At 39.9% G+C, this 18545-nt stretch overlaps 1 protein-coding gene across 5 annotated transcripts in view; it reads right to left on the bottom strand.

Annotated features, from left to right (window-relative positions):
- Positions 1–903: 903 nt before the first annotated feature.
- The window catches only part of gria1a (glutamate receptor, ionotropic, AMPA 1a), a 77441-nt gene continuing 59799 nt past the window's right edge, over positions 904–18545 (bottom strand). Inside the window, exons 12-16 of one of the 5 annotated variants that reach the window (XM_034214908.1) lie at positions 13242–13440; positions 12182–12429; positions 8217–8331; positions 3755–3889; positions 904–1433 (exon numbers count right to left, since the gene is read on the bottom strand). In XM_034214908.1, coding sequence (XP_034070799.1) covers positions 1266–1433; positions 3755–3889; positions 8217–8331; positions 12182–12429; positions 13242–13440 — 865 coding nt within the window. In that variant the 3' untranslated portion in view covers positions 904–1265. Of the gene's footprint in view, positions 1434–3599; positions 3890–8216; positions 8332–9037; positions 9153–12181; positions 12430–13241; positions 13441–18545 lie in introns of all 5 variants that reach the window. The other 4 variants (XM_034214907.1, XM_034214905.1, XR_004568785.1 and 1 more) reach the window with 4 other exon arrangements.

Raw genomic sequence — 18545 nt, 5'->3', positions numbered from 1 at the left:
GTCACATCGCATGTTTCAATTCTAAGCTAGCTAGAGGAGGCCAATTTCCCCTTTATAGGTCGCGCACGATCTGCACGGGATGAATTGAGTGGCTTCACTGCCCATATCAATAAAAACTGAATACAGCTGAAAATACATCACAGGAGGGAGGGAATTATGCAGCTCTAACAATAGTTTGAAGAATATTTTCTGCAGATTATATCTGAATCTGTCAATCATTGTTCTTCAATGTTTGCTGCAAATAGACTCCCCAGTATATCCATGGATATGCTATGAATGTCACAACAGTAGAATACAGTGTAAGGTCACTCAGTACTGTACAAAGCCATGGAGTAATGTGTCAGTGTTTTGTTTTGTTCCTGTTTTATAGCCTTTGTTAGGTCAAGTGATGAATCTCTGACTAAATATGATCTCTTACCCAGGAGAAACAAGTGTGTATCTGTGTGTATGTGTGAGAATGGTCATATGGCACAAAGACAAGGCATGTTGTGTTAAATGAGGTGTAGCAGCAATGCATGTTTGTTGTGGCCTGGTCAACTGCTGATCTAAACGGTGTTCACCTTCAGTTGCGGATACATCGAATCAACCTTGTGACAAATATCTTTGCGCTATTACAGTTTTGTAAAACCATATACTTTATCTTAAAATCTGTCTTTGCTCCGCAGAGCACTTTGTCCTCCCAAAATGGCGTGTAAATGTGAGAGGGAAAGAGAGCAGGAGTGTCCCAAAACAATATGAAATCATCGTAGCAGTCACAAGTGTTTGTCCACCCCTGCCACATCTGTGCAAAGACATGTTCCATCAGCCATCAGAAAGCATCTAGGTAGTACAAGGTCAGCAGTGGAAGTGAAGATATTGCACAAGCAGACTGACGTCAACAGCTCCATCGAAATGGCACAGCGCAGGCGTCACACTAAACAATAAAGTTATTTTCTTACCACAAAAATTAACACTGTAAAAAATTCCAAAAACACGCCCCGTTGACGGCTTCTTTATTGCAGCACAAATCCCTTTTTTTTTTTCCTCAGTGTCTGTTTTTTCAAACATCCACTTATTAAAAAAAATGTTGCGAGTCTCAGTTTTGTAATGAGCGGTTCGAGAGTGCATTTTGGCAGTAGGTAAAGTCTTGTTCAAGTCGGGCATGTTGACAGCCTGGAGGAAAGATGGGTCAAACCAAACAGCCATGATTTTTGAGATTTAGAGTCTTGTGCTCTTGTTCTGCCTCACCCTGCCTATTCCTCGCCGCCAGCACAGTCATGTGAGGATCACATGCCGGAGGCACCCAGTCCCATGCTGGCGGTGTGGCTCATACAGGGCAGCGTCTGAACGGTCTTGGGGAAGTCGTGGGTGAGGATTCGTCCGTTCTCTCCGCCGCTTCCGTTGCCACTCATTCGGGTCAGGGTGGAGCAGCGCATGGCGTCGTTGATGGATTGCTGAAGACAGAAACATAAATTATAGTTAGTCCACATATCTCACTCTTACACACATGCATGCATTATATCCTAATCAGAGCAGAGTTAATGCAACAGTTAGAGGTAGCAGCGCAGACAATTACTATAAAAGGACTTTAAAATATAGGACAATAAAGATAGGTTATGCAGTTTATCTTTCTTTATAAGATGAATTTAATCAGCTTTTTATGTCTATCTAAATGTGTTGCTGGCCCGCCAAGAAATTTAGGAGCAGATGTAGCTGTTAGGAGTCACCGGGTGCCGGTTTTCACCCTCTTAATGTGGGTCTGAGTGATATTCACGGGTGGTAAACCGTGGTGCCGGCCGATCAATGTCCCACTCTGCAACAGGAGGAGCAGAGCAAAGTGTGGGCAGTAAGAAGGGGGTTGAGGCTTCACTCATTGGTTTAATAGCTTAATTCCCCATTCTAGCGTCATAAAAGCCACTGAGCCTGAAAGCCAACCTAATGATGTGTGATACACATGTGTGTGTGTCTTTAGTGTTTTCCTGCACCCCCTATAGTGGATTCAATTGGGCAAAGCGAGTGAGATCTAGAGGAACTGGTGAGTGCTGCATGGGGTTTGGAGATTCACACCAGCCTCTAATTGGAACGCCGTTGTTGTTTCTTTCAAGCCAAACAGCATAAAGGCACTTCTGCACTAATAGGCTGCTCGCAAATCTCATCAGCATACTGACCAGGAGCCTCTTTGTGGGCTGATTAACACGTAAGAGACTCATGTTGAAAATCAGTCCTTGTCTTGGGCCTGTCTTGTCTTTTTCGCTGTTTACACAGAGAGTATATCAGCGGGGCCTTTGATGTTGAAAGAATAAAACAAAGGTTGTTTGTTGCAAATTGATCCATGAAGCAGAAGACTAAAAGCTACAATACCACTGCTGTCAGGAGAAATCTCACATTTCCCGATAAAATATAACAAGCAACAAGTCCTTCCTTTTAGTTTTTGGACAGACAACAGTTTGAGTTAGACTGTTTGAGGTTAGAGCAGTGATAACACACATGTACCAGGCCTGCCTTATGGTATACATATAAAGGATGTTCACCACAATGGGCCCTGCGTTTGCGAGACAGTCAGCAAAAAGAGAAGAAGGAGCAAAGGAGAGATTTGCTCAGAGCGACAGAGGTAGATAGATGTACCACTGTAATTCAAATTGCCTTTATACCTGTGCTGTAAAAGTAGTGAAACATATTAATTTGTGAGATTATATAAATGAGCAGAGTAATGGGATTTAACTAGAATTTGCATTTTTTTTATGTGCATTTAATTAGTTTAGGATTTCATATAATCAAACTCAGTGAGTAACTCATATAAATCAAATCTTTATAGAAACACATTGTCAATATAATACTGTAAAGGGGATGAGAGCAAAAGGTACATTTAAAGACAACCTTTTCTCAAGATGAGTTCAACCCTGCAAAACTAACTGCCCTGAGAGGCATGTTAGAAAAAGAAAAAACGTTTTCTAAGTTAGATTTAAATACATTTATTTTATTCAGTTTGTTGTTGTAATACTCATGTCTGCCACAAGAGGCTGAAGTGCACCACTACCCCTTTAAATAAGAAGACTTAAAGAACTTGACTTTTACCTTACGGTAAATTAGCAGTAAAAAGTACTTAACACAATGTAAGTATATGTGTTTGAAGTGCACAGAAATATTACATCTTAAGGGAAAACGTGGGGTAGTGGTGCACTTTTAGTCTGTAGTGGCGAACATTTGTATTACAACAACAATTACATGTTTTAACCTAGCAAATATCGTTTCCCTTCCTGTTTTGGATGAACAAAAATAATTATGAATTTCAGAAAGATTACCCCCAATTTTTTTTAAAAAGATGATCTTTACAGTATTGTTTCTCTCTTGGCTCTGTAGTTCTGTAATATCAGCTAAAGTGCTACAAATAAAAAAACAGGCATAATGGCAATTTTAGAATTAAGTGATTCAACAACATTGCAGTAGATCAGGGACGTAAAGACTGAGCGAGGTAGCGGCAGAGTTAGAGAGAGGTACAGGACAGCGTTTGCACTGCGGTGGAAGCCAACAGAGGCCCTACTGTGATCACGGTTAGATGGGCGGAAGGGTGAAGAGGCGGATGTCATCATCATCATGGTTTGAATCACAGCGTTTCCTACCCCATGGCTGTGCTCTGCCCTTATATCTTAACAGTGTTGTTGGCGTACAGGCCGTAGCTCTGCAGCTCTGTGTAGGGGGCGCTAGCACCACTGTCTAAGGCTGAGCAGTGAAAGGCCTGAGCGGCTGAGGCGGCAGCGGCTCGCGCGGTGGACACCTTCATTCGGCGCGACTCGGTCCTGGACTTGTAGCAGAACTCCACCAGCGCCACCAGCATGGCCAGGCCCAGGCCGCCGATCAGGATGTAGAAGACCCCCGCCACATTGCTGAGGCTCAGAGCGCTTGTCTTGTCCTGGAGGGAGGGAAGGAGGGAAGAGGGCAGAGCCAAGGGGTGAGGAAAGATAGTGGCAACAAAACAGCTTTAAACACACAGGACTAAAACACTGATTCATACACACTTAATTATAGACAAACATTTGTTGAACTTAAATACATTACAGCATAGGAACACATACATATACACAAACCCATACACACTTAAGAGTACACACATTTTATACAGATGACCCTGAAGACGAACTAGGCCCACATAGAGACAACATACAGCACATATAATATACAAATAACATGTATAGTAAAAGACCAGAGGACAACACACACACACACACACACACACACACACACACACACACACACACACACACACACACACACACACACACACACACACACACACACACACACACACACACACACACACACACACACACACACACACATCTTTAACGGAACCATATTTTGGAGGCTTGTCTCACAAAGTAAGATTGCATGTGTATGCTGGATAACTTAAGATACAATATTGGCTCAAAATTGGCTATTTTAGTTTCACAAAATAGCTAAAGTAGAGGTTTTAACATCTCAACATAACTCTACACAAACTGGTACAATGAGTGTAATTGTTGTCAATAAATATATTTCAGTTGTGTAGTGTAGTCAATGCTGCTCTCAATGGCTTCTTAAGAAACAGTGAAACCATTGTATAGTTGAAAAAAGCAAATAGTGAAATCCACTTCTGCATATCGTATGCATTGTAGACATCAACTTTGTTGATTTAAAAAAGGACACCCAAAATGATCTCCCAGTGATTTATTCAATGTACATTTTAGTCAAAGGCATTTATCAAGTATTTGTTTTAATTTGGGAAATCAAAATCCTGATCACAAGCAAATATATTGAAACCTTTCAATTGATAAAGAAGACACGTATTCCCTGTTTCAGGCTACCTAGCATATTCACGTGGGAGCCATATTATTGAGGCATATCTTAAAAGCTGACTGTATTGCACTCGCTTTGTGAGACAGGCCCCAGAAGATGACAATAAATACTGGTCTGGAATTTATATTACTTATTTATACAATACTAATCTTTTTAAACAAAACATATATTAACATTTAAAGTCAAATACTGAAACACATTTTTTTAAGGGGATAGGGGTAAAGTAAAAATGCACTCCACAACACATGCATTCATGCAGCAACAGCACAAACAAATCTTGGTTTTATAGGTCATTATTCTCTATTGCACTTAACTCACATTTATGCCTATTTATAGTCTACTATCAAAGGGAACCATTAAGACTTAAATGAGTCAACCTAAAGGGCTCTCGTGAAACAATGGGGTCTAATGAGGATGTTGTTTTATGTAAATCAATTTTTGGAATATATTTGTGTCACTTGAGGAGATTAATAGAACATGAAAACACTTTATTATGCCTCTGAACTCTACCTCTACATTTGGGCTTTTATTTGTTCTATTCACTTAAACCAAACGTTTTTAAGCCTATGGGAAAATGATCATTTCAATTACATTAAATCTACATTTTGACCGACGATAAAGTGGATACCCTGTGAGTCAGTAGAATTATGAAAATACATTTTATACCAGGGAATATGTGTCAAACTATGTGCTATGGAGGACTGAGAGATTGCAGCTTTTTGCATCACACATGGACTACACTTCATTTGAATGACCATTTAATTCTCTTCTGCTACATTTTTGTTTATCCCTGGGAGCTATAATTGCTAAACTTCCTGGAGTCGGTCCTATGCACCAATTCCTTAAAAAAAAATTAAAATACAATGTGTGTCCAAACAAAAAAACTAAAATTATACCACCCAAAGTACTTATTAAGTCTCTAGTCTAAGCCCTTCATAAAGCTATTTGCGTAATTTAGGGTAGTGAGTTGGAGTAGTTTGGGAAAACTTGTGAGTTTTTTAAGCAGATGGGGATACTACTGACAGTCAAATCTATCACATTATTCAGGTTGTGAATGCTGACTAAATATTTAAAGAATAGCTTTTTCCCTTCTTGCAGAGTGATAGATAAAAAGATCAACAGCACTGGCCTTTAAGTAAGCTTATGTTAGCATAAAGACTTCAACATGTGTAAACAGCTAGGGACATTTGGACATTTTTTTTGTTTTTATATATGAGGTTTACCTGGCTAATCAGTTAGCGTTAGAGGTGCTGGTAGGCAGAATTGGTCCCGTTGGGATAGAGATAGCATAGCTTTTCCATGATTATCCTTCTGCTAGCCTAAGCTAACTTTAGCTGTTGGCTGTTGTTAGCTACATTCAGGTAGTTAGCGGTATTCAGTGGTATGAATCATATTATATAACTTTCTGCTCCAAAGCAACAAGACCATTTCCCAAACTGTCAAATGATAACTTACAAGTCAATGTATGTTGCAAAATGAATACATCTTTACTATAAGGGATTTCAAATGTCATTGCGGAGTACATTTACATATAGATGTGACTGTAGACTAGCAAAACTCTATTATGCTACAAAATCTCTCCTTAAATGGAACTCTATGATACATTCTTAGATAAATCTCAATTTCTTCAGCCCGTCATGGCACATCATTTCACACCCCTGTCCTTGAGTATCCAAATGTAAGGAAAAGGATGACAAAAAGGTTGGCACTTGTACTGTGTTGACAGGTTCAGAAGGCCAGCTGGCAAACACATTCAAGCTTTTCTGTCAGGGAAAACTACTGTTTGAAACAGAAGACAGCATTAACTGATAATGTATGAGCACAGTGGCAGACTTGGTGTGACTCAGGGTCGTTCTAGCAGATTGCCAGGGTTTGCATCCACACATGGACACAGTGCAGAGCGCTAGGGGCAGGATTATTATAAGGACCAGAACGCAAAAGGTTACAGCTCAACATGTTTGAAAGGTTAAGCAAAGTCAAATGCCTAATGTCATCATCTGTCCCCCTCACGTCCTTCTCTCTAAGTCTTTCTCCTTGGGAAGGAATTGCAGATTGCGTTTAAACTGATTCATATTCAATCTACAGTACAAACTCAAGGTTATCATCACACTTGATCTGTATGTTGGAGAGGTTGGAAATGCATTTTTAAGGGGACTCGAAGTGGAATACAAATTACTCATACCACTTTTTACTTGCAGGTGACTGCAGAGGTTATATATTTAAAATAAATATTTTTTTAGTAAAACATGTTGTGGTGGATTAGTAAAATGTTTTACAATCCTAACTAATCTCCACCACACAATATCTATTTACACACTGTCAATGAACATTAAATATCTGAAAAAAACAAACTCAGCAGGAAAAAAAGACACAAGAGAAACACGGGAGTAATGGCCCGAATATAAGACAATGATTTTAGCTTTTGATGGCTAATGTTTGCCTACCCCAGAATTGTAATCGCAATTACGATTATGGCTTGCAACGATTACGAAAACAACGTAAAAGAAATAAAACGATTATTTTTGTATTATTATTATTACTTTTCTTTTTTAATTATTTTTTTTGTATTGGTTTTTCAGCTGAATTATACTTAAAGTTCAGGGTAATCAACTGTTAAAAACATACTGTTCAAATTTGTTTTCTCCAATAAATTGATGTTTTCAAAGTAAATGGATAATCGTTTTTTTGATTATTGATCCAAATAATCGAGATTATGATTTTTGCCATAATCGAGCAGCCCTACCCCAGAAAGATATTGTGGTTCAACTGACATAACTGAGTCAGTCTGCTGACTTTATGAACCCGCTCTATTTCTACTACTGTTAAACTTTGCTTTGGCATTAACTATGGTCTTTTTATTGGCATTGGCCAGTTACAAATCAGGCAGACTCTGTTTAACTTAAGGAACGGTTCTGCTGCCACATGTTAATGTTACAGCACAAATGGACTGGACTGTCATTCTAGAAAAATGTCAAACCCAATTAAACAAATTCCCACGTTTAAAAGTGCTTGCTGATCACGGCATTACACGTATGTATCATTTATTCTCAGCAGTAGGACTTTCAAACTAAAACATTTTTTTTAATTAAATCAAGAGGATTTAATTCAGTAATTTATTTTAGCAGATTTAAATATTGATTATCTAACACAATATATGTTAAGCACAGTGTATCTGCCTACTGTATATTGTTCTGTATAGTGTTCAGCCGATGTTTAAGTCTATCCCAAAACTGGTACATGGGAGTTTGCCTTATGTTCGGGCCAATACAGCAGTACTGCTAGAACCACATGGGGGGTACTGCTCAGTGTAATAGAGGCTGAGGGCTGGACTTGGGGGCTGGTCTAGGATCAGGGGTAGTGCTTGGAGGTGGTGTGAGGGGACAGGTTTTGGGTCGGAGACTAACCTTTCTTCCGGAGTCCTTGCTGCCACACTCCCCTTTATCGTACCACCATTTGTTTTTCAGTTTGTCTAAGACGGCTTGCTCATTGAATTTCAACACCGCTAGGTTTACTGGGATTCTTCCAACCATAAGAAAATAACATAAATAACATATTATACCATGTTATTTTATGTTATTGATTCAGAGACACAGAGCAGCAATTATATACACACGTTAATGCTTGCTTAAAATGTAAAAAACAACACCTTTTCACACACACCACACACACATGTATATAAAGCAGAAACATCATTATAAACATCAGAGTTAAAGTGATATGCATTAATACTCCATCTAGCTTGGTTGGTGGCTCCCTGAGACACTAGATGTGTATTACTATATCACTTCGGGGTAACCGGCACACTGCGAACGTCACTTAAGCAACACAGAGGTCCCAATTGCATCTTTTGTGAAAGGCGTAATTTGCTAAAGTTAACATCTACTTTGAAATAGAAGCATGGGCTCTTAAAACACGATTGAGCACCAGGGATGCAGATGGTTTAATTAATAAACACTGATCACTTTATAAAATCATCAATGCTGGTTTAGTTGAAGCAGGGGACATGATACAAAATGTCCCTCTCTGTGGTTTGCAAATATAGCCACCGCTGGCCAAATAATCACCCCCCTTCGCACGTTTTCTTTGCCCTTTCGCTACACCACAGAGAGATTAAGTGTTGCTAGAGTGGCAGTGCAGTGTGGGCCTGCCGGTTGCCCCCCTCCCCACAACCTCCCACTCCCAGTGGTGGTGGGTTACCCGCAGGGTTTATCAAACTGGCTCTGACCTTGGAGTCCCCGCCCCCGCTGCCGCACTCTCCCTTGTCGTACCACCACTTGTTTTTCAATTTGTCCAAGAGGCCCTGCTCGTTCAGTTTTAACACTGCCAGGTTTACTGGGTTTCTTGAAAATATGATAAAACGATAACCATTAGGAGACACTCTATGGGACAGATATAAAGAGATTGGTCGCATGGTGGTGGTGATTATGAAAAGATTGACATTGAAACTCCTGCATGTGACTACTGATATGGAGCAGGAGTGCTGTCTTTAGATGCATGTTAGTTGTGTATCTGCAATGGGCTGAAGAGTGCCCATACAGTAGCAGAGTCAGGTTTTACCATCAGGGGCCTCAGAAGGAGGCAGAGCACAGACTGTGAATGGAGATGCCTTGGATGCGGAAGTCGGTCTACAGATGGTAATTTCCTTTCAGTGGCTCCAGCATACAGATTGCTATGGTAACTAACACATCAATATTCAAACCACAAGTGCTTCTCAGTGAATAGAAGCCTGTCTTGATTCATTTTGAACTGTAAGAAGATACAAATGCAGACTGAGGTTTTCAATGTTTTAACTGCCAGGTTCAATTCCACATCAAGCTGTTTCCTAATCAGGCTGAAAGGAAACTGTGTGGCCAACTGTAGACGGAGTCCTGATCGTGAATCTATATGAAGCAGCTCATCCAAAGCATCTCCCCAAGGCTTGCTCTCTGTCTCTGGTGAGCGTGTGTGTGTATTTCCTATAGCTGACTGAAGGGCCACGGACAAAGACTCTCTCCATCCACAAATCACAGAAAGGCACACTCTGCAATCAGAATTTGCATAAAAGAAGTGAAGATTACAGCCGTTACCAGATTGTTTTTTCTCTCAAATCAGTGTAAATTCTTCTGTGGAGTGAAATTTGAGTTTGGTATTGTGCCTTTCTCCCCAACAGACGCAGAAGAGTCTTTCCCCCCTAACCCTAATAAACAACACAGCTGTAGGGAACACAGGTATCCTCGGAGCTGGTAAAACCTCTGAATTCTTTCTCAGCCCAGAGTAAGCAGGCAGAATAAAAGAAGTCAAAGTGAGTGAACATGGAGACCTGCAGGTCACTTGTTACGTTTGAAGTGAGCAGACATGTCAGTCAGGCTACTGTACTGCATGTAAGGTGGGATGAGTTTAACAGTCAGGCAGGCATGGTGGTGGCTGGAAATCATACGTGTACAAATGAAGCAGGGGGAATATATACAGAACATTTCACAGACGTGTAGTTTGAAGACAGGTCGTCAGTACATCCTGTAAAATGAAGAGTTAGGTCATTTTAGTATCTTTATTTTCAAAGTGCTACTTTCAATTAGACCTGCACTGCAATACGCATGTTAGAATGCATATGTATTGTCATATATCCAGTGGCTCAGATCTGTCAGGTCAGAACAGCCCCAATACTGACCTTAATAAGCAGATTGAGTATCATATTACACATTTTCTTTTCTGCTTTGTTTATGTGCTGCAGTGAGCTTACTTTGATGTGTTAAGGTACTACTGTTACTCTACACTTGTGAAAACATTCGTAAGCTTTTAATATACTGACAGTGTCATTATAACTTAGTGAAAAGTTGTTGAAAAGTTGGATGGACAGACTAATATTTGTGCTGTTTGTAAGCCCTCTAACCATACACATCACCAGTAATCAAATATCGTAAACTGTGTATGTTACTGTACGGTATGTATTTAAAATAATAACCAGACCCTGAGTTAAAGGTTTTAAAGAGAGAAAAAGTCAAATCAATTGCAAATCGTTGCATTAACAATGCATTGCAGGTATCATTGAACCCAACTCTTTGAATTCAGTGGACATCCCCTGATGTCTGACCCCAGGTGACAAGTAGTCAAGTTCTCCTTTAACCATTAACATGTATGAATTATTAGGAACATAATCAGTCATGAATGTTTGTCATATGTGGCCAAAACTCAGTATCAGACATATGCGAATGTCCACAGAATATAAAATATCACATTAACAGAGAGAGAAAGAGATAATGGGGACATCCTCAGCTGATCAACACAGCAGCACATTGCTACATTATAGGTTTGGACCAATCTGAAATGACCTGTGAGCAGATTACTCTCACCAGTTATATTGTCACTAATACAACACTTAGTTGCTGCTTGAACTGTGTTTTTAATGAAAATTTAAATGGAGCCTCGAATAAGACGTTAATGACATCTCTAGACAGCGGGCTCTTTCTTGGGGCTGTCAAACAAGGTGGAAAGCCTGAATGTATCTTTAGTAAGTTTGAATAAAATCTCCCCATATGGCTGTTTTCATTGAATGAGGCTTAATAAAGATAGATTAAAAGCTTCAGATGCCACCAGCTCCAGCGCTCTCTCTGTAGTTCCAAGACACATATAAATGGGAACTTAGTTTAGGGTGTTAATGTAATATGAAAAGGTAGCACATCAAGTATGAATAATTGTTCATTACATTCATTATCACATTGAATGTGTCAAATATAAATTCATCTCCGCTGACATCACATTTGAAGTGTGAGCCTTGGCGTAAGTGGAAAAGTAGCCATATGGATTGAAGCCCTCCATAAATGGTTATCCTGCTTTTAAAGGCCTTGTTGGTTCGTGAGAGGTGCATTTAAATTTTGTACGAGTTTCTTTGTGTTGAAGGGGACACTTCAGGTTCAAAGCAGTCACCAGCCACAACACATGCTCATCAAGGTTTAGAATGTAATTATATGGCAGCAGGAAAACAAGTGCTGCTTAAACAGGATGGTGCATCTCATAGTCCTACTTTACACTCCTGCTACTGCTCACAAGTCAGCTATGAATAGGCTATCTGCATACATTCATATGCAAGCACAATTAAAGATGGTTGGTAGTGTTGAACATTGGAGTAATGAAGATGTAAATGTGACAGTGTGCAAAAAAAAGGCTAAGTTAAATGAAGCTGTACAAATGGATGCCATGCGTTATATTTCTGAGCACAAAACAGGATACTAATACTGAAATGTTGTTGTATTATGATAAAAAAGTATGCATAAAGGCTTCAATAACTAAGGTCAATGGACAAATCAACAGGTCACGGATGAGGCTCATGCACAAGCTCCACTAAAAGCTCTCATAGGCTCTAGATAGCCATACTGCAGTGGCAGGGGCTTACCTGAGAGGGGAGCCCTTTGGTGTGGCGATGCCATAACCTTTAGAGTCAAGGTTTCCTCCCACCTTCATAGTGTCGCACGGTTTCCTCTGCTCTATGTACTCGTTCATTGTGGACTCCAACAGGTAGGCATACTTGCCCTTAGACTTCCTGACTCTCATCACGCCCTCGTCTGTCGTCTTGACAAACACAGGCGGGTCGGCCGACTTCATGTACGACCACATCTTCTCAAACACGGCGATCTTCGACCTCTGAATTGTTGAAGAAAGAGATGGGAAGACAGAGAAAGAGACAATGTCAGTGTGAATACTCTAAGTTAAAGATATATGATGCTGTTTTGAAGCTATAATTATTTACATTTTCATACAATAATTAGATTTTAATAATATTAATTTGAACCTGCCTCGACTGGTGACCGGCCTATCAGTTTTACATTTCCGTGAAGAATGAAGAAGAAATCAAGATTAAACCTAACAAGGGTTTGACAACAAGAATACCGCCCAACCTGTTCAAGATTTAAACAATTCTTTGAACATTTTAAATTTAAAGGTTACTGAACACTGTCAATTTTAGTTCTCAGAGAGTAAATAAATCGATCCAGCAAAAATCAGATTTTGAAATTTGAAGAAGAAAATTGCCATCAGGCATCTCTAGTGTTATTGTTATAATACTTCAAATGTTCCATTTTATCATTTTGAAATACTTTCTATGGTTGGCATTTGTTTTCAATAGCAATTTAATGTATGTACATTTTGTAGTTAGCTAACCATCTAGTAATTTTCATTTTAGCGGCATAGCAGGCCATTCCTATTCTGGATTCAACGGGAAATGAAGGATGCATGATATCCAGTATTACCGTGAGTAATTTTATCTTGTGGATGTGAGCCTTACTGTTTGCTGTAACTCCTAAAATAACTTCTGATGCTTCTTCACATTAAAAGCGTCCAACTGGCTGCCAACCACAGGGTTGATTTCATTGTGAAGCAGTAGCAGGAATGCTGTGTATCTGTCACACAGGTAGACATTGATGGTCTGAATGAATGTTTCAATCTCGGTTCCTCACCCTGAAGAATTCTTTGGTGGAGCCGGCATCCAGCGTTCCATAGGCGATCTCCGTCTGCTTGGCCAAATCCTCAGCGCTCTCTATAGGAGACACCATCCTCTCCACTGTCAGAAAGGCAGCCAAGTTGGCAGTATAGGAGGAGATGATGATGAGGGTGAAGAACCACCACACGCCTCCAACAATGCGGCCCGACAGAGAGCTAAAAAAAGAAGGGCAGGACCTTTGGTTAGTCACAAATAGATTGGAGACAATCAGGAGTCAATTACATGTTAAAGCAGTGCCATGGAAGACAAATAGCAACACTGTCTTTTTCTCGACAGTTTTGCACGCAATCAAGAAAAGTAATCTAAATACCTTGTGATGTAGACACCATCCAAATGACCTACATAGCCTCACACTCGGTCTGCACTCACACATCTTCGTTCCACCAGGCTTGGAGAGCTTAGACCCATGTGCTAAGGAAAGATAACCAGATCCACAAGGCCCACTCAGCTTTCTGTCTGCCAAATTAATCTCACTTTAAGAAAGTTGCCAATATGTTTTGTTGAACCACGCACTTTAATTGTTGGAAATTAATAGGCCGAGGGGAACACTTAGCCAATTCTCTAATTGCATTTATTAAAAAAAACAACGAAAAAACAACAACTGGGGGATTTAGGAGCAAAATCCCATGAGTAAAATTGCGGTGTCTTCTCTCTCTCTATCTCTTTGTGCGTGTATCCTCACCCCAAGAGGAGTCAGCTCGAACAACAGCGACAGCAGAAATCATGTTGCGTAGCACGCCGGGTCCCCGCTAACAGAGCCGAGGCACAGAGCAGGGGAGCTTAAGCAATGAACATGTCACAAATCTGAAACAAAAAAGGCTTTCATGATTCACCTTTGTGCCGTCAAGCCAAATGGAGCGTGAACATGAAGGCGAGATTAAGTATGAAAAAAAAGGAAGGGAGAAGCTAAGACGTTATCATTTAAGATGCTTTTCAGATGACGGGCGGATGATGAGAGAGCAGTCAGGGAGCGAGCGCAGAGCAAACACAGGATGGATGCAGAGCCTTTGAAAATCAGTTGGGAGAACGCAGAGCTGTCTGCAGTGTGTGTGTGTGTGTGTGTGTGTGTGTGTGTGTGTGTGTGTGTGTGTGTGTGTGTGTGTGTTGTTTCTGACTTGTTCACTGATCACTGTTCAAAAGGGAGTGGGTACGGTTAAGCTTTTCTGCGCAGTGAGAAAAGCAACATGCTCTTTCAGATACCTTTGTGCATATTTAGTGTTGCAGTAAATAATTCACAATTTTCTTGTGTCATAACTCTCCGTGTCAGCTCTGCATAGTTATAGAAGTAAAACATTCCACACACTGACATACTTATACTCTAAAGTTTACCACATCTTTCTTTGACAGATTAAATGTATACATATTCATGTGAACATAGTTTAAGAAGAACCCATCAATCCATAGGCGCCCGCAGCACCTACTGTATCAGCGTCCAAGTCAATGGAGGTCAATGAGCTCTGATCATTGTAAACCCCATGCTGAGCTCTTCATCACACATTTATGTTGCCACTCTTTCCTGCATTTACCTGCAACTGCTGCAAAACAATTCCCCTCAGCATCAAAACGTTTTATGATAAACTGATAAACTGTGAATCAAGAAATGTCTACATGTAGAAATAATATCAACTACTTCCATAAAGAGGGAGAAATCACAAAGAAAATACAGGGTCACAAGATGACCAAATTAAGTGGAAATAACTATTGGGAGTTTAAATGTAAAAGGGTTAATCAAGGATTTCAACGTCGTAGTATTTTCATAAAGTGGCAAAAGTATTATAAGGTCATGAAAATCCGTACTATTAGTATGGAATAAATACAGGTCAATATTATCTTAAGATCAAGTTGTAAAAAGATGACAACAAAAAAAGTCCAGGGTGACATCTGCAAAACTTTTTTCACTGAAAGTGCATTTTTCCCCGGAAATACAATTAATTTAAATTTAAAAAAAACATTATCCGTATCGCTTGACACCATATCACAGCATCACACTGAATGAGAAATGCTAATGAGACCTTTGGGCTTATGTTATGTATCTAGAAAATCATAGGTACTGTAAGAAAGCATGATGAGGGACACTTTAACAAACTAAGATCTGCTCTAACATAAGGGAGGGTGGAGAGACAGTTTGTTAGGCTGATCCAGCTATTCAAGTGAGATGGAGGGAGAGGGGTAAATGGCGTAGATGAAAAGTAAACTGGGTAGTACCACCAGAGGCTGACAAACTCCTTAGCTTTGACTGCTGCTGGCAGTAAACAGCTGTCTAATCCTTCTCCTTCAATCGTCCCTTTTTCCCTTTCTATGGCTCTCTCTTCCTCTCCTTTCTTCTCTCCTTTCCCCTGCATCCACCCTACGTCTCGGCTGTGCTCCCTGCCTGTCTATTCATGCTGGGGGGGCTGACAGGCGCTTGTTTTGGGCCAGACAACAATGGCCTACACCTTGGCACTGACACTGACGCATTCAGCTATGCATGAGCAAAAACACACACACATACACACTCATACTATTTCTTCCTGAAGACAATGTGTGAGTTTGTCTGAGCAAAAATACAACCAGGTCACCATTTACTGACTGAGAGAAAGGGAAATGTGTGCGTACATGTGTGTGAGCGTGTGTGTGTGTGTGTCTTGATTCTCCTGCAGCAGTCCTCCCTAGTCGAGCAGAGCGACTGGCAAACACAGACCTGTTTGTCTCTTTTTGAACTCTCGCTTCCTTCTGAGCCTCCTTCCCGCTCCTCATACATTATTGCACAACCGACTTTGGTGCATCAGTAAAACGTTAACTACAGCACGCGAAATCTTGCCAAGTAGCACTGTCATTTCATAGTCTTGTTAAGGCAATGATTAATCAATTATTCAGTCTGCCCATTTTATTGCAAAAGGAATAAAAATGAATAGAAATGAGAGCAGCAAATGCACTCGTAGTATAGTGATGGAGGAATGCAGAACAACTGAGTCTCAATGGAGAGCTGAATTTTTGGAATGTATTAATTGATAGGGTCATTTAATAAGGAACTTTAACTAGAAAATAGGCCTGTGTGTTTTATTTCGTTCAGAATAACATTTCAAAACATAATTATAGGCTCTGAGAAAAAACAAATGCTATAATGATTAATCAAAAATATTTTTGTTGATTTTCAATCTAATTCAGACCTGATAGTATGTCCTTACACTTACATCCAGTACTAAATCCAAATGTTAGTCTAGCTATTAACAGTTTCAACTAACACAAGTTAGAAATAACCGCATATTTAACATGTGGAGTGACTATGAGAGATCACGACTTCGGAACAAAGATAAGCATTTTTTGGGCCATATTGAGCAAGTGCATACATATCATCGTGTCATTATGTGGTAGCAAACATGTTCTTATATACATGTAATGCTATAAAATGTGCCGTCTGCAGATAGTTTATGATTGGGGGGGGGGTGTTTTTCTGCCGAACATTTAGGTTACTTATGTAACTCAAGTGCTTACAGTTGCAAGAGTGAGATGTTTCACTATAAGGGTTTTTATCAATAGTTAAACATCAACATGTGTAATGTAAAAATAAAACAGCTGATGTTAAGTCTGGAACTGGGGTTAACTTGACTGGTGAGACTAAATAAATAAACATTGAAGTTGGGAGCCGAAAGAAAAACCAAAACAATTAACTGAAAGACGCTAAAACCCTTTATAGCTGAAATACATTTGCAGATTATGGGGCTCTGACACAGTGTGACTGCTTTCTACACACATAGTCACACAGTAGATATGAATCCAGGTATGTTTTCCTCTTGCGTGTGTGCGTGTTTCTCCAAATTGTAGCCATTACAAGAAGTGAATAAGAGAGACCAACTCTCAACTCTTCATGTGTGTCTGTTATGATGGACAGCAGAACAAATTGGAACATCTCTTTACAGTATGTCAGATCCTGATCTCCACCCACAGCTCCCAGAGAATCTGCTGTACTAAACTCTCATTAGAAATCCCCCGGCTGGCCTCCTCTATTCGATATGGTAATTAGCAATGACTAATGACTTTAGCAAGTGTAAAAAACGAGCCATTAATGGTCACGTTACAATGGATTAGGAATTACAGAGGTTTAAATGAGAAAGAAAATGGTCTCTAATTATGATGTGATTCTAAGACAAATCAAGGATGGAAAAGGAGTTTACTGCTACACTGCTTTTTTTGCTTCTTAAAAGAATTAGCGAGACAGCTATACGTTTTGTTTTTTTTACTAGGCCTGGCCACTTCCGATATCTTGTATGGATGGACGAGACTTGTGCAAGAGACAGAATGAGAGTCTCAGAATGGTGAAGTGGAGCCTACAAATAAAAAGCAAGCTGTAGAAAAACCTCCAAATGCAGCAGACAGAGCTGTTAACATACATAGACACGGAGTCTATATTAGTACATTCAGTACATTTGTGCTGACTAATTGGCCAACACTGTGGTGAGATGCAGGAAATGTCTTATCAACCAAACTAGATGAAAAAAAGACCCATAACTTAAGAGCATTGTTTATGTCAAAACTACATCAGCATCAGTGATCATCTTCCACTAATTTCTTGCATTTAAATAACTGTTTTGATGTGTTCCAGTCAGGCTTTCGTCCAAACCACAGCACTGAGACTGCTCTTGTAAAGGTCTTTAATGACATCCACTTAAACACAGACAGTGGCAGAACTTCAGTGTTAGTATTATTAGATCTCAGTGCTGCGTTTGACACTGTTGACCACAACATATTACTCGACCGACTGGAAAACTGGGTGGGACTTTCGGAAACAGTTCTAAATTGGTTTGAATCCTACTTAAAGGACAGAAACAACTTTGTTTCTATAGGTAAATACACATCTGAGTTGACAAATATGACATGTGGGGTTCCTCAAGGCTCCATCTTGGGGCCTCTTCTCTTTAACATCTACATGCTACCACTGGCTCAGATAATGAAGAACAACAAAATAAGTTACCATAGCTATGCAGATGACACACAAATCTACGTAACAATTTCACCAGGAGACTATGCTCCAATTCAAACACTGAGTAAGTGCATTGAACAAATCAATGACTGGATGTGTCAGAACTTTCTCCAATTAAACAAAGATAAAACTGAGGTAATGGTTTTTGGAGCCAAGTCAGAACGTATAAAAGTTAGCACTGAGCTTCAGTCTGCAATGTTCAAAACAACAGATAGAGCCAGAAATCTAGGTGTAGTCATGGACTCTGACCTGAGTTTCAACAGTCACATTAAAACAGTTACTAAATCAGCCTACTATCAC

This window comes from Gymnodraco acuticeps, unplaced genomic scaffold (genome assembly GCF_902827175.1).
Source record: "Gymnodraco acuticeps unplaced genomic scaffold, fGymAcu1.1, whole genome shotgun sequence".
Classification (NCBI taxonomy): Eukaryota; Metazoa; Chordata; class Actinopteri; order Perciformes; family Bathydraconidae; genus Gymnodraco; species Gymnodraco acuticeps.
Note: the sequence above shows the minus strand (reverse complement) of the source record. Positions and strands in the feature narration are given on the sequence as shown.